Source organism: Orcinus orca, chromosome 1 (genome assembly GCF_937001465.1).
Source record: "Orcinus orca chromosome 1, mOrcOrc1.1, whole genome shotgun sequence".
In the NCBI taxonomy this organism is placed as follows: Eukaryota; Metazoa; Chordata; class Mammalia; order Artiodactyla; family Delphinidae; genus Orcinus; species Orcinus orca.
In genome coordinates this window covers 159,937,505-159,954,682 of record NC_064559.1, presented here as the reverse complement: position 1 = coordinate 159,954,682, position 17,178 = coordinate 159,937,505, and the positions used below count along the sequence as shown (strand labels likewise).

Here is a 17,178-nt window from a genome sequence, read left to right as displayed (position 1 = left end):
TTGTTGTTTTGGAAATCTTTTTCAGAATTTACACTTTCACATATGCCATGAATTATTGATAGAACCTTATAATTTTGGAGCTAGGTATAACTTCTATAACATTTGTGAAAATATATTTATATAGGATATGAGTCACAAGGATATGGTACACATAAAACACAGTGACAGTACAACAGATCACCTTGTTCATGAGTGAATTTTGTTTTTTTGTTTTTACAGTGTTGAGATTTTTAGAGAACCAGATGTATCTCTTGGTATTAGTATTGTTGGTGGACAAACTGTTATAAAACGCCTGAAGAATGGAGAGGAGCTTAAGGGTATATTTATCAAACAAGTTTTGGAAGACAGTCCAGCAGGAAAAACAAATGCTCTTAAAACTGGAGATAAAATACTTGAGGTAAATAGTGTCAAAATTTTGTTTTTGTTTGAAATGTACTGTAAGACAGTAAAATGATCATTTAACCGGAAGTCCTTCCTTTATGTGTTGGGGTATATGTGTGTACAATTGGTGTATCAGATGCTTTAGTTTGCATGTTTGCACAATTTAATGAGATTCTAAAGCTGAGCTGATAGCATATAAAACGATAAAACAAAAAGCCTCAGCTGACTGAAAAAACACAATTTGACAGAATGAGGCAGATGGTGGACATCATGCTTCTCCCACAGTCTTTAACAGACTCTGAATTGTATATGTCAGTGGGATAGCCGTGCTGTCCTCCCAGAGTTGACCCTGAAAGTGGAAGACTGTACTGGGGGGGAGGTGAATCCATCCTTTATACATGGCAGGCTTTGCAGAGTGGAGTTTTAAGGACACATCAAGGCACTAAGAGGTCTGAATCTGATACATTTCTTTGCATTAGGTTTATTGGATGACATCATATTGAATATTTTAAATCCCAGAATCTGCTTGGTGATTCATGCTTTATGATGCTAAACATCAGCTGTGGTGTTTTAGCTCTGAAAGAATGAAAAGAGCTCTGGAGATCATGGGTTAAAGTCTAGATTGTCCTGTTTGTTTTTTCCTTGTTCTTGGACAAATTATGAAACCTATTTTCAGTTTCCAAAAAAAATGGAAATGAGATTTCAAAATCCATAGAATCATTGTGAGGATTAAATCAAAGAAATGCATAAAACTACTCTGTGTATACAAACTTGAGGTTATATTTATGTTTGTGAAATTTAAAAAAAATTTTTAAACATACTAGGGTTATGGCAATGAAGCAAATGACCAAAAATCCCTTCCCTTATGGCGTTTATACGACAGCGGGGTAGATAGACAATGCACAAAATAAGTAATATATAGAATGTTAGATTGTTATAAGTAACTATGGAGAAAAATGACAGGGAGGAGGATAAGGAATGATGTGTGGTGACGGCAGTAGTTGCAATGAATAGATTTGTTATGGAAGATGATATTGGGACAAATATAAGAAATGAGAGACTGAGCAATATGGACACATGGGGGAAGAGGGCTCCAGACAGAGTGAACTGAAGTGTGAAAGCTCTGAGGTGGGAGCTTGCCTGGATGTGATGAAGGAACAGAAAGAAATCCAGCACTGCTAATATAGGTAGAGTGAACAAGAGAGAGGGTGAAAGAGAAAAGGTCTGAGAGGTAATGGGAAGCCACATCATGTAGAGATTAGAAGGTTGTCTACTCTGAACGGATGAGAGTCCATTAGAGAATTCTGAACACATACATTTTTGAAAAGGATTATTCTGGCTTCTGGGACAGGTGTGGTTTCTTTTACTTAGCATTTGCATGGTACATTGTTTTTTTTTCTTTCCTTCTTTTTCACCCTTATTTGTGATTTTGTTTTAGTTGTATTTTAAGCAAATAATAACTGGATACTGCCTTTTAAAAATCTAAATTGATAATCTTCATCTAATAAATAAGAATCATTTATTTTTTATTTTGATTACTGATACATTTGAACTTAGAACAAAATACAAAAGACATATTTAAAATTATATATTTTTCTTTATATTTTGAAATAGTTGTAGGTTCATAGGACGTTGCAAACAAATGTACAAGGAAGTCCCGCTTACCCTTCCCTCAGCCTCACCCAGTGTTAACATCTTATACAACTGTAGTTCAATAGCAAAATCAAAATACTGATATTGGCACAATTCATAGACCTTATTAAGATTTCATGAGTTATACATGTACCATTTGTGTGTGTGTGATTATAGCTCTACAGTTTTATCACATGTGTAGCCTAGCATAACCCACACAGCAATCGAAAAACTCAATTGAATAATCACCACAAGACTCCCTTGTCTGACCCCTTTATAGCCACTCCTCTCCCATCCCCTCCACCCCCATCCCTAGCCTCTGGCCACCACTATTCTGTTTCTCCATATTTATACTTATGTTATTTTACAAATTGTTACATAAATGGAATTATGCATTTTGTATCTTTTTTTTTTGCGGTATGCGGGCCTCTCACTGTTGTGGCCTCTTCCGTTGCGGAGCACAGGCTCCGGACGCGCAGGCTCAGCGGCCATGGCTCACGGGCCCAGTTGCTCCTCGGCATGTGGGATCTTCCCGGACCGGGGCATGAACCCACGTCCCCTGCATCGGCAGGCGGACTCTCAACCACTGCGCCACCAGGGAAGCCTTGTATCTTTTTTGACATTGGTTTTCTTCACTCGGCCTAATTTCATTGAAGTTCATTCAATTTCTTGTGTCTTTTTTTTTTTTGCGGTACGCGGGCCTCTCACTGCTGTGGCCTCTCTCGTTGCGGAGCACAGGCTCCGGACCCGCAGGCTCGGCGGCCATGGCTCCCGGGCCTAGCCGCTCCGCGGCATGTGGGATCCTCCCAGACCGGGGCACGAACCCGTGTCCCCTGTATTGGCAGGCGGACTCTCAACCACTGCGCCACCAGGGAAGCCCTGTATCTTTTTTGACATTGGTTTTCTTCACTCATTTCATTGAAGTTCATTCAATTTCTTGTGTCTATCAATAGTTCATCGCTTTTAAAAAATTTATTTATTTTTAACATCTTTATTGGAGTATAATTGCTTTAAAATGGTGTGTTAGTTTCTGCTGTATGACAAAGTGAATCAGCTATATATATACATATATCCCCATATCTCCTCCCTCTTGCGTATCCCTCCCACCATCCCTATCTCACCCCTCTAGGTGGTCACAAGCACCGAGCTGATCTCCCTGTGCTATGCGGCTGCTTCCCACTAGCTACCTATTTTACATTTGATAGTGTATATATGTCCATGCCACTCTCTCACTTCGTCCCAGCTTACCGTTCCCCCTCCTTGTGTCCTGAAATCCATTCTATATGTCCGCATCTTTATTCCTGTCCTGCCCCTAAATTCTTCAGAACCATTGTTTGCCTGTTTTTTTAGATTCCATATATATGTGTTACCATACAGTATTTGTTTTTCTCTTTCTGACTTACTTCACTCTGTATGACAGTCTCTAGGTCCATCCACCTCTCTACAGATAACTCAATTTCGATTCTTTTTATGGATGAGTAATATTCCATTGTATATATATGCCACATCTTCTTTATCCATTCATCTCTCGATGGACACTTAGGTTGCTTCCATGTTCTGGCTATTGTAAATAGTGCTGCAATGAACATAGTGGTACATGACTCTTTTTGACGTATGGTTTGCTCAGGGTATATGCCCAGTAGTGGGATTGCTGGGTCATATGGTAGTTATACTTTTTATTTTTTATTTATTTAAAAAAAAATTTTTTTGCGGTACGTGGGCCTCTCACTGTTGTGGCCTCTCCCGTTGCGGAGCACAGGCTCCGGGCGCGCAGGCTCAGTGACCATGGCTCACGGGCCTAGCCGCTCCGCGGTGTGTGGGATCTTCCCAGACCGGGGCACGAACCCGTGTCCCCTGTATTGGCAGGCGGACTCTCAACCAGTGCGCCACCAGGGAAGCCCTATACTTTTTATTTTTAAATTAATTTTATTTATTTTTGGCTGGGTTGGCTCTTTGTTGCTGCACGTGGGCTTTCTCTAGTTGCAGGGAGAGGGGGCTACTCTTCATTGCAGTGCACAGGTGTCTCATTGCAGTGGCTTCTCTTGTTGCAGAGCACAGACTCTGTGGCACACAGGCTTCAGTAGTTGTGGCACACAGGCTCAGTAGTTGTGGGTACGGGCTCTAGATCGCAGGCTCATTAGTTGTGGCACATGGGCTTAGTTGCTCCACGGCATGTGGGATCTTCCCAGACCAGGTCTCGAACCCGTGTCTCCTGCATTGCAGGTGGATTCTTAACCACTGCGCCACCAGGGAAGCCCTCTTTTTAGTTTTTTAAAGAACCTCCATACTGTTCTCCATAGTGGCTATATCAATTTACATTCCCACCAACAGTGCAAGAGGTTTCTGTTTTCTCCACACACTCTCCAGCATTTGTTGTTTGTAGATTTTTTGATGATGGCCATTCTGACCACTGTGAGGTGATACCTCATTGTAGTTTTGATTTGCATTTCTCTAGTGATTAGTGATGTTGAGCACCTTTTCATGTGTTTGTTGACAATCTGTATATCTTCTTTGGAGAAATGTTTATTTAGGTCTTCTGCCCATTTTTGGATTGGGTTGTTTGTTTATTTGATATTGAGCTGCATGAGCTGCTTGTATATTTTGGAGACTAATCCTTTGTCAGTGGCTCCATTCGCAAATATTTTCTCTCATTCTGTGGGTTGTGTTTTGGTCTTGTTTATGGTTTCCTTTGCTGTGCAAAAGCTTTTAAGTTTCATTAGGTCCTATTTGTTTACTTTTAGTTTTACTTCCACTCCTCTAGGAGGTGGGTCAAAAAGGATCTTGCTGTGATTTATGTCAGAGTGTTCTGCCTATGTTTTCCTCTAAGAGTTTTATAGTGTCTGGCCTTAGATTTAGGTCTTTAATCCATTTTGAGTTTATTTTTGTATATGGTGTTAAGGAGTGTTCTAATTTCATTCTTTTACATGTAGCTGTCAAATTTTCCCAACACCACTTATTGAAGAGGCTGTCTTTTCTCCATTGTATATTCTTGACTCCTTTATCAAAGATAAAGTGACCATATGTGCATGGGTTTTTCTCTGGGCTCTCTATCCTGTTCCATTGATCTATATTTCTGTTTTTGTGCCAGTACAATGCTGTCTTGATTACGGTAGGTTTGTAGTGTACTCTGAAGTCAGGAAGCCTGATTCCTCCAGCTCCATTTTTCTTTCTCAAGATTGCTTTGGCTATTCGGGGTCTTTTGTGTTTCGATACAGATTGTGAAATTTTTTGTTCTAGTTTTGGGAAAATTACATTGGTAGTTTGATAGGGATTGCATTGAATCTGTAAATTGCTTTGGGTAGTATAGTCATTTTCATAATGTTGATTCTTCCAATCCAAGAACATGGTATATCTCTCCATCTGTCTGTGTCATCTTTAATTTCTTTCATCAGTGTCTTATAGTTTTCTGCATACAGGTCTTTTGTCTCCTTAGGTGGATTTATTCCTAAGTATTTTATTCTTTCTGTTGCACTAGTTAATGGGAGTGTTTCCTTAGTTTCTCTTTAAGATTTTTCATCATTAGTGTATAGGAATGCGAGAGATTTCTGTGCATTAATTTTGTATCCTGCTACTTTACCAAATTCATTGATTAGCTCTAGTAGTTTTCTGGTAGAGTCTTTAGGATTCTCTATGTATAGTATCATGTCATCTGCAAACAGTGACAGTTTTACTTCTTTTCCAATTTGGATTACTTTTTTTTTTTTTTTTTTTTTTTTTTTTTTTTTTTGCGGTACGCGGGTCTCTCTCTGTTGTGGCCTCTGCAGCTGTGGAGCACAGGCTCCGGCCGTGCAGGCTCAGCGGCCATGGCTCGCGGGCCCAGCCGCTCGGCGGCATGTGGGATCTTCCCAGACCAGGGCACGAACCCGCGTCCCCTGCATCGGCAGGCGGACTCTCAACCACTGCGCCACCAGGGAAGCCCATGGATTACTTTTATTTCTTTTCTTCTCTGATTGCTGTGCTTAAAACTTCCAAATCTATTTTGCATAACAGTGGAGAGAGTGGGCAACCTTGTCTTGTTCGTGATCTTAATGGAAATGGTTTCAGTTTTTCACCATTGAGAATGATGTTGGCTGTAGGTTTCACATATATGGCCTTTATTTTGTTGAGGCAAGTTCCCTCTATGCCTACTTTCTAGAGGGTTTTATCATAAATGGGTGTTGAATTTTGTCAAAAGCTTTTTCTGCATCTATTGAGATGGTCATATGGTTTTTCTCCTTCAATTTGTTAATATGGTGTATCACATTGATTGATTTTCATATATTCAAGAATCCTTGCATTCCTGGGATAAACCCCACTTGATCATGGTGTATGATCCTTTTAATGTGCTGTTGGATTCCGTTTGCCAGTATTTTGTTGAGGATTTTTGCATCTATGTTCATCAGTGATACTGGCTTATAGTTTTCTTGTTTTGTGATGTCTTTGTCTGGTTTTGGTATCAGGGTGATGGTGGCCTCGTAGGTTGAGTTTGGGAGTTTTCCTTCCTCTGTTATATTTTGGAAGAGTTTCAGAAGGATAGGTGTTAGTTCTTCTCTAAATGTTTGATAGAATTCACCTGTGAAGCCATCTGGTCCTGGGATTTTGTTTGTTGGAAGATTTTTAATCCCAGTTTCAATTTCAGTGCTTGTGATTGGTCTGCTTATATTTTCTATTTCTTCCTTCCAGTCTCAGAAGGTTGTGCTTTCCTAAGAATTTGTGCATTTCTTCTTGGTTGTCCAATAAGCATATAGTTGCTTGTAGTAATTGCTCATGATCCTTTGTACTTCTGCAGTCAGTTGTTACTTCTTTTTCAGTTCTAATTCTATTGATGCGAGTCTTCTCTCTTTTTTTCTTGATGAGTCTGGCTAATGGTATTTCAATTTTGTTTATCTTCTCAAAGAACCTGCTTTTACTTTTATTGATCTTTGCTATCGTTTCCTTCATTTTTTTTTCATTTATTTATGATCTGATTTTTATGATTTCTTTCCTTCTGCTAACTATGGGTTTTTTGTTCTTCTTTCTCAAATTGCTTTAGGTGTAAGGTTATGTTGTTTATTTGAGATGTTTCTTGTTTCTTGAGGTAGGATTGTACTGCTGTAAACTTCCCTGTTAGAACTGCTTTTGCTGCTTCCTGTAAGTTTTGGGTCTTTGTGTTTTCATTTTCATTTGTTTCTAGGTATTTTTTGATTTCCTCTTTGATTTCTTCAATGATCCCTTGGTTATTTTGTAGTGTATTGTTTAACGTCTATGTGTGTGTATTTTTTACAGATCTTTTCCTGTAATTGACATCTAGTCTCATAGCGTTGTGGTCCGTAAAGATACTTGATACGATTTCAGTTTCCTTAAATTTACCAAGGCTTGATTTGTGACCCAAGATATGATCTGTCCTGAAGAATGTTCCATGAGCACTTGAGAAGAAAGTGTATTCTGTTGTTTTTGGATGGAATGTCCTGTAAATATCAATTAAGTCCATCTTGTTTAATGTATCATTTAAATCTTGTGTTTCCTTATTTATTTTCATTTTGGTTGATCTGTCTATTGGTGAAAGTGGGGTATTAAAGTCCCCTACTATGACTGTGTTACTGTTGATTTCCCCTTTTATGGCTGTTAGCATTTGCCTTATGTATTGAGGTGCTCCTGTGTTGGGTGCATAAATATTTACAATTGTTATACCTTCTTCTTGGATTGATCCCTTGATCATTATGTAGTGTCCTTCTTTGTCTGTTGTAATAGTCTTTATTTTGAAGTCTATTTTGTCTGATATTTGAATTGCTGCTCCAGCTTTCTTTTGATTTTCATTTGCATGGAATATCTTTTTCCATCACCTCACTTTCAGTCTGTATGTGTCCCTAGGTCTGAAGTGGGTTTCTTGTAGACAGCATATATATGGGTCTTGTTTTAGTATCCATTCAGCCAGTCTGTGTCTTTTGGTTGGAGTACTTAACCATTTACATTTAAGGCAGTTATCAATATGTATGTTCCTTTTACCATTTTCTTAATTGTTTTGGGTTTGTTATTGTAGATCTTTTCCTTCTTTTGTGTTTCCTGCCTAGAGAAGTTCCTTTAGCATTTGTTGTAAAGCTCATTTGGTGGTGCTGGATTCTCGTAGTTTTTGCTTGTCTGTAAATGTTTTAATTTCTCTGGCAAGTCTGAATGAGATCCTTGCTGGGTCAAGTGATCTTGGTTATAGGTTTTTCCCTTTTGTGACTTTAAATATGTCCTGCCACTTCCTTCTGGCTTGGAGAGTTTCTGCTGAAAGATCAGTTGTTAGCCTTATGGGGATTCCCTTGTGTGTTATTTGTTGCTTTTCCCTTGCTGCTTTTAATATTTTTTGTTGGTATTTAATTTTTGATAGTTTGATTAATATGTGTCTTGGCATGTTTCTCCTTGGATTTATTATGTATGGGACTCTCTGTGCTTCCTGGATTTGAGTATTTCCTTTCCCATATTAGAGTAATTTTCAACTCTAATCTCTTCATATATTTTCTCAGTCCCTTTTTTTTCTCTTCTTCTTCTGGGAGCCCTGTAATTCGAATGTTGGTGAGTTAAATGTTGTCCCAGCTGTCTCCGAGACTGTCCTCAATTCTTTTCATTCTTTTTTCTTTATTCTGCTCTGCAGTATTTATTTTCACTATTTTATCTTTCAGGTCACTTATCCATTCTTATGCCTCAGTTATTCTGCTATTGATTCCTTCCAGAGAAGTTTTAATTTCATTTTTTGTGTTGTTCATCATTGTTCATTTGCTCTTTAGTTCTTCGAGGTCTTCGTAAACATTTCTTATATTTTCTCCATTATGTTTCCAAGGTTTTTGATCATCTTTACTATGATTACTCTGAATGCTTTTTCAGGTTGACTGCCTCTTTCCTCTTCATTTGTTTGGTCCAGTGGGTTTTCCCCTTGCTCCTTCATCTGCTGTGTATTTCTCTGTCTTCTCATTTTTCTTAACTTACTGTGTTTGGGGTCTCCTTTTCACAGGCTGCAGGTTTGTAGTTCCCGTTGTTTTTGGTGTTCTCACAGTGGGTAAGGTTGGTTCAGTGGGTTGTGTAGGTTTCCTGGTGGAGGGTACTTGTGCCTGTGTTCTGGTGGATAAGGTTGGATCTTGTCTTTCTGGTGGGCAGGACCACGTCCGGTGGTGTGTTTTGGGGTGTCTGTGACCTTAGTATGATTTTAGCTGCCTCTCTGCTAATGGGTGGGGTTGTGTTCCTGTCTTGCTAGTTGTTTGACATAGGATGTCCAGCACTGTAGCTTGCTGGTCGTTGAGTGGAGCTGGGTCTTAGCATTGAGATGGAGATCTCTGGGAGCGCGTTTGCCGTTTGATATTATGTGGGGCCGGGAGGTCTGTGGTAGACCAGTGTCCTCAACTTGGCTCTCCCATCTCAGAGGCTCAGGCTTGACACCCGGCCGGAGCACCAAGACCCTGTCAGCCACATGGCTCAGAAGAAAAGGGAGAAAAAAAAGAAAGAAAAGAAAATATAGTTATTAAAATAAAAATTACTAACAATTTAAAAAATTAAAAGTAATTAAGAAAGAGAGAGAGCAACCAAACCAAGAAACAAATCCACCAATGATAACAAGCGCTAAACACTATACTAACAAAAAAAACAAAAAAACAAAAACACGTACAGACAGAACCCTAGGCAAATGGGAAAAGCAAAGCTATACAGACTAAATCACACAAAGAAGCATACACATACACACTCACAAAGAGAAAAAGGAAGAAGAAAAAAATATATATATATAAAAAAAGGAAGAGAGCAGCCCAATCAATAAAAGAAATCTACTATTGGTAATTAGCTGTATATACTAAACCAAGATAAACGTAAAACCAGAAACAAATTAGATGCAGAAAGCAAACCCTAAGGCTACAGTTGCTCCTAACGTCCACTGCCTGAATTTTGGGATGATTCGTTGTCTATTCAGGTATTCCAGAGATGAAGGGTACATCACGTTTATTGTGGAGATTTAATCTGCTGCTCCTGAGGCTGCTGGGAGAGATTTCCCTTACCCTTCTTTGTTTGCATAGCTCCTGGGGTTCAGCTTTGGATTTGACCCCGCCTCTGTGTGTAGGTCGCCTGAGGGCATCTGTTCCCCGCCCAGACAGGACGGGGTTAAAGTAGCAGTTGATTGGGGGACTCTGGCTCACTCAGTCGCGGGGACGGAGGGGTACAGAATGCGGGGTGAGCCTGCCGTGGCAGAGGCCGATGTGATGTTGCAACAGCCTGCGGCGCTCCGTATGTTCTCCCGTGGAAGTTGTCCCTGGATCTCAGGACCCTGGCAGTGGTGGGCGGCACAGGCTCCCAGGAGGGGAGGTGTGGATAGTGATCTGTGCTTGCACAGAGGCTTCTTGCTGGCTGCAGCAGCAGCCTTAGCGTCTCATGCCCATCTCTGGGGTCCACGCTGATAGCCACAGCTCGTGCCCGTCTCTGGACCTCATTTAGGCGGTGCTCTGAATCCCGTCTCCTTGTGCACCCCGAAAAAAATTGCCTCTTGCCTCTTAGGCAGTTCCAGACTTTTTCCCGGACTCCCTCCCGTCTAGCTGTGGCGCACTAGCCCCCTTCAGGCCGTGTTCACTCAGCCAACCCCAGTCCTCTCCCTGGGATCCGACCTCCGAAGCCCGAGCCTCAGCTCCCAGCCCCCGCCCGCCCCGGCGGCTGAGCAGACAAGCCTCTCGGGCTGGTGAGTGCCGGTCAGCACCGATCCTCTGTGCGGGAATCTCTCCGCTTTGCCCTCTGCACCCCTGTTCCTGCTCTCTCCTCCTTGGCTCTGAAGCTTCCCCTCTGCCCAGCCCCCATCTCCACCGGTGAAGGAGCTTCCCAGTGTGTGGAAACTTTTCCTCCTTCACAGCTCCCTCCCACTGGTGCAGGTCCCGTCCGTATTCTTTTGTCTCTGTTTATTCTTTTTTCTTTTGCCCTACCCAGGTACGTGGGGAGTTTCTTGCCTTTTGGGAAGTCTGAGGTTTTCTGCCAGTGTTCAGTAGGTGTTCTGTAGGGGTTGTTTCACATGTAGATGTAGTTTTGATGTATTTGTGGGGAGGAAGATGATCTCCGCGTCTTACTCCTCTGCCAACTTGAAGGCGCCTCCTCGTTCATCCCTTTTTATGGATGAGTAGTAGTCCATGGTTTGGAGGTACCACCGGTTAACCATTCACCCATTGAAAGACACTTTGGTAGTTTCCAGTTCTTGGCTATTATGAATAAAGCTCCTGTAAACATTTGTATACAAGTTCCTGAGTGAAAATAAGTCTTTGTGTCTCTGGGATAGATGCCCAAGAGTGTAATTGCTGGGTTGTATGTTAAGTTCCTTTTTAGTTTTAAGAAACTGTCAAACTATTTTCCAGAATGGCTGTACTATTTTGTATTTCCACCAGCAATGTATGAGTGATTCAGTTTCTCTGCATCCTCATCAACATTTGGTGTTGTCACTGTTTTTCATTTTAACCATTCTTGATAGGTATATAGTGATATCATTGTTGTTTTAATTTGCGGTTCCCTAATGGCTAATGAGAAAGAACTTTTCATGTACTTGATTGCCATCCAATACCCTCTTTGGTGAAATGTTTGTTTGTGTTTTTGCCTGTTTTTTAATTGGATTGTTTACTTTTTAAATCTTTTTGAATTTTGTTTCTTTTTCTCATCTTTCTCTGTGCTCAGTTGAATATAAAGTATTCTCTCATTTAATCGTCATCACTCATACACATACTAATAAGAGTCCACTGTTTTATCTCATATTTAATAATTTATATTTCTTCAAATTCACAACAGCCCTGAAATGTTACACTCTAATATATATTTTGTGAAGCATAATGAGTCATTTGTTTACTTTTTTCTATGAAAAGCTTTACTTGTTTGTTTTGTTAGTGAAGTTTTAATAATCATTTCTCTTTGTCTTGAAACAATTGCTTGAAAGGTTTAGGTCCGTATAAAGAAGAGTTTTTTAAACTAGGAAGTTAGAATATAATGTAATTTTTAGAAATGGGTCTTCATCTGTGTGAATGAACATACTCTTAAGTTATAATTTTAAAGCTGAGAAAAACTAAGATTATTTTTGTGTTGTAATATGACAGAATACTGTTTTTTTCCTACCTACCCGACTTCGGTGATTCGCATTTAGCAATGTGGACATCTCTGTTAGGGAAACAAAAACTGATTATTACTAGAGGAGGAAGTAGTTCTCATATAGCCTCTACTTCTCTTACTGTTGAATATTTTGGGGATCAGGTTATTTGATAGAAGCTTCATCAAACTGTTGTGACAGCTTTTATGTGTCACTTTAATTTTTGTCTGTATTTTTTTCATTTACTATTATTTGTATCCTTCCTCAACTCATATGGGAAAAGAGCTTTCACAGAGCATTAAAATCTTCATTGATACCTATTAGAATAAAAAGCCAAAGTTCTTGCCATGGCCTTTTGGATTTTGCAGGTGGCTTCGGCTGCCTCCCTGGCCTCACCTCTTTCCGCTCTCTCCTCTTTCTCTGTACTTTAGACTCAACCTGGCTTTAAACCCCTCTAACACACTGGGCTCGTATCTCCTACCTTAGGACCCTCGCTTCTGTCTCTCGGCTTCTGGCATGCTCACTTTCTTCCTCACTCTGCTCAAATTCAGTGACTTATCATCCTATCACTCCCTTGCATATACTTCCAACTCCTTTGATCCTCTTTCCTTTCACTGAACTTGCCTGGGAGAACCAACCACATCCTAGTTAAGTGCAACTTTTTGCTTATTTCAGATCTCTAGCACGGCTGGAGAAAATAACCACCCATGCTGTCTGGTCTCATTTTAAATTCATGACCACCCCCTCAAGTGGGTCTTTAATTCTGCCCTGTAGCCCTGTAATATTTCCCGAGTTGTTCCATTCTTCTACTTTCAGAGGTAACTACCTCAAACCTCCTATACCTCCTGCCACAGTCTTAATCTCTGTTTAAGGTCCTTGTTTCTTATTTCATTGAGAAAATAGAAGCAGTCAAAAGAGAGTTTCCCCTTGCTCCCACTGCATACCAAAGCTTTTTTCTGACTGCATTTGGTACAGCAAATGAACTATTTATGTTTCTTCTATCCAGAGCCAGTCTAACTTGTACAGTGGAAGTCATTCCCTCTTCACTGTCCAAGGATTTGCTTCCACGGTCATCACTCCTCTCTACCCTTCACTTTTCCTCTCCACTGCATCATTATTACTGTAATCTATCCCATCTTAAAAACAAAAACCAAACTTGATCCCACATCCCTCTTCACTTACATTCCTATTTCTTTGATCCCCTTACGGCAAAACAATATTCACCAATTGTCGCTATCAACTGACTGTAAACCACCTCAACTTTTACCAAGGCTTCCTTACATTGTCAGTTTCAAAAGTTGGTTCTTGTAAATATGTTTGATAAATACAGAATGCTCTTTGAGATTATGGGCATGTTCACAAGTTATGTTCTCCCAGATTTATATAATAAGGAGATGTTTACACTTGCCCCAGTTTTTTAAATTAATTTTTATTGGAGTATAGTTGCTTTACAATGTTGGTCAGTTTCTTGCTGTACAGCAAAGTGAATCAGTTATATGTATACATATATCCACTCTTTTTTAGATTTCCTTCCCATTTAGATCACCACAGAGCATTGAGTAGAGTTCCCTGTGCTATACAGTAGGTTCTCATTAGTTATCTATTTTATGCATAGTAGTGTATATATGTCAGTCCCAATATCCCAATTCATCCAACCCCCCTCCCTTCCCCCCTTGGTAACTGTAAATTTGTTCTCTACATCTGTGACTCGATTTCTGCTTTGCAAATAAGTTCATCTCTACCATTTTTCTAGATTCCACATACTCAAATTCGTTGAACACAGAACTCTTTTAGAAAGAACCTATGGGTGTTTTCATACTTCTTTTTTGATATAATTTGAGAAATGTTCAGCTTCTCAACTGTGATAATGGGCAATTTGCTTAAAATGTCATTCTTCTCAGTTTGCTTGAGAGAAGGTGAGTCCAGAGAGATCCCCACCCCCTGCCCTCACTCAGAATTGTGTACTGTGATAGTGGCAGAGGTGACATTACAAGTTCAGAAGCTTTTTAAGGTTCTGTTACTGACTGAGCTACCTATTTTGGATAATTATATTTAATCAGGGCCATTGTTATTAAGATATTTACCTTAGTTACTTTTCTTGAAGGTGAAACATTAATATCCATAAACATGATCTCCTAAAACAGCAAAGCTTGTTTGGGTCAATCTTATTTTTTTCTGGCTTTGGTATAATTCATTCGACTCTGGCTCTTCTTGTAACTAGATAATACGCATGAACTTTGAATTAACCTGTCCACAAGATCTGCTGCCCTTCTAATTGAAATAAATTGCTTCTGTGCTTTTAGGTGTCTGGAGTAGATTTGCAGAATGCCTCTCACAGAGAAGCGGTTGAGGCCATTAAGAATGCAGGAAACCCTGTGGTGTTTGTTGTTCAGAGCTTGTCATCCACTCCAAGAGTAAGCTACTTAAAAAATATTCTCTATATCTGTGGACCAAGCTTTTGCCTCGAAGTATTTTTCAATATATTTTTACTGTTATTCTACTATTACGTAAAGGAAGCATTAACTTCATTAAAATTTAGTTATTAACCTCAATTTCCCCTTTTTTCCTCTGATTTTGATTTCCTGGTCAAATTTGAGTTATTCCAGTGTGCAGTGGAGTCTAACAGACCCATTTTTGATTCCTTGATTGCATGTTTACCATTTTTGCTAATTTGGAGGCAAGTTACCTAACCTTTCTGAACCAGTTACTTTGTTTATAAAATACTTTGAATACAGAGTAGGTCAGGGTTAAAAACATTCTAGAGGGACCACCAAATGGTATTTTTACAGGCATGTAAAAATTCAGATGTGTTGCATTGTTGTATGTTCTGTTAAAGATTCTGAATGCGCAAAGAGCAGTATTTAATCATAGAATTTTTTTCTATAATAAATTACTTATTTGGTATGGAATTAGAACTCTGATACACAGATGTTAGTGGCAGGATGTGTATTTTATATTGCAATATGCAGCCCCGTAAGCCCTGTACCTGGAAGCAGTGTTTATTTTTCTTTATTTTATAATGGAAGACAGCTGTTCAAAACATAGACACTTATGAACAGTAGAAAAACTCTGCATATTTTTTAAAAATTTGCTTTTCAACTCGCTAATGCAGTGCCTTTCAACCCTTTTTTATGTCAGGGAATACAGAAAATAATATTTGTATGGCAAACTGTGTAAACAGATGTCTGGCTGTCCCAAGGGCGAAGGCATCAACATGCTATTTCAGCACGCTTGTAGCCTGCCTGCACACAGTGGGTTGCAGCCTCACCCCACCTGGGCAGCTCTGCTGTGGTGCACTGTACTGCAGCACAGTCCCTTCTAGTCTTAGTGCTCCGTTTATACCATCAAGACTAATTGAGAGAGGTAAACTGAATAAGGTCTTCACATTTTTATACAACTTGAAATTCTAGATTTCTTGGAATCCACCTTTTAACTCTTATAATATTGAGAAAGTCATTGAGGCCATCACTTGTATTTCTGGAAACTGAATTCTGTAGGAAAATTGGCCAGATTATTCCCTGCCAAATGACACTTCCAAAGAAATAGTTTTGAGCGAGAATGAACCAATCAGATTATACATTTATGTGGCCACTTGCAAATGCCCCTCTGAAAAATATTCAAAGCATTTTAATAGGTTATAAAGTCAGCCAAAATGGCCAAGATTTTAATCCAGCCTTTGTTGGTGAGCTGAGGTCGAAATTTTCATTTGGAGGACATGAACAGTACAGTTTCTTTCAACTGTTCAAAAAAGGGAAAATGTCTTCAGCATCGTCCGATGTTCAAGTTACTTAACCCTCAGGCAGCATCACAGACTGTTACATTGTGCATTGGGTTCATCAAGCATTGAACTATCTGTGATTCTAGCCAAGGGATGGAGATGATATTAATGTCCATGATTTGTTCCTTTTTTTTTTTTAAGAACAAAGTGATTCCAGTTGAATAAGGAAATGAAAGGAATCAAATTTCAAATCTTTGCCAAATGGTGCTCTCTTCGGCTTACTTATTCTTGCAAGTTATATTGGTCATCACAGGAATAGAAAATATAGCCAAATTCTTAATTATTTTTGATCAGTTTACATTAAACTTTGAGACTTTCTTCAAAACCCCCAAGTAAGTCATTTCCATCAAGGCCCTGTGTCTAAACATGGCTTGGTTACATGGAAATTCTCATCAACACCATGAATTGAGCAGTGGTGTTTATATTTGTACCTTTGTTTTGAGTTGTATTTTATTTTTTTATATTTGTGCTTTTAGCAGGTGGTTTAGGAGGATCAACAATACATTACTTTTTTAAGCTTTTCCTCCTGAATTTCTCAACTATTTTTTCAGCCTGCTAGAAAGAAATGTGTGTATCTGCTTAGATTTACTTGGTAAATGCTTATTTGAGAGCAAAATTCATGATTTATACTGTACACCTCTATAGAAAGTTTTTATGCCAAGGTAACTTTTTCTAGTTAAAATTGCATTTCACAGTAGCATTAGGGTTTTTTTTAATATATTAAAAAACAAACCCTTTTGAAATTGGCATCATGCCTTCAGTTCATTAAATTTATTATCATGTGTTGTTTTATTTTTTCCTGTATTCCATCTGTATTTCCCTAATGTCATTGTTTCATAATGGCACCTAAATTTTTTGGACACGTGTACATTTTGTGTATTAGTCGTATAGAAATATATTTTTTACTTTCATAAGAAACATGTGCTGTCCTACTTTTCTTAAAGATATAGTCTTTTTGGTGGGCCTTTTGTCTTCCAAATTTTGCTAATGGTATGCATACAGAAAGATATTTCTCTGCTCTTTGAAAAGCAAACATTGCAAACTTTGTGAATGGCAGCTAACATTTTGTCCCATCACGAAGCTTCTGCCATTCAGATTCAGCTGTTTTTTTCAGAGGAGAAAGTAGGTCCAGTGTAGGCAGATATTATAACTTTCTAGAGACAAAGTATTTGTTTTAAAATTCTATTTATTTATTTATTTATTTATCTATGGCTGCGTTGGGTCTTCGTTGCTGTGTGTGGGCTTGCTCTAGTTGCTGTGAGCGGGGGCTACTCTTTGTTGTGGTGCGTGGGCTTCTCATCGCAGTGGCTTCTCTTGTTGCAGAGCACAGGCTCTAGGCGCGTGGGCTTCAGTAGTT

The 17,178-nt window shown here is 39.2% G+C and overlaps 1 protein-coding gene across 24 annotated transcripts in view; it reads left to right on the top strand.

Annotated features, from left to right (window-relative positions):
- PATJ (PATJ crumbs cell polarity complex component) overlaps positions 1-17,178 on the top strand; it is a 405,040-nt gene that overhangs the window by 141,878 nt on the left and 245,984 nt on the right. For all 24 annotated transcript variants that reach the window (XM_049696976.1, XM_049696961.1, XM_049696921.1 and 21 more), the window contains 2 exons: positions 220-397; positions 14,347-14,457. In XM_049696976.1, the coding sequence (XP_049552933.1) occupies positions 220-397; positions 14,347-14,457 (289 nt within the window). The remainder of the gene's footprint in view (positions 1-219; positions 398-14,346; positions 14,458-17,178) is intronic.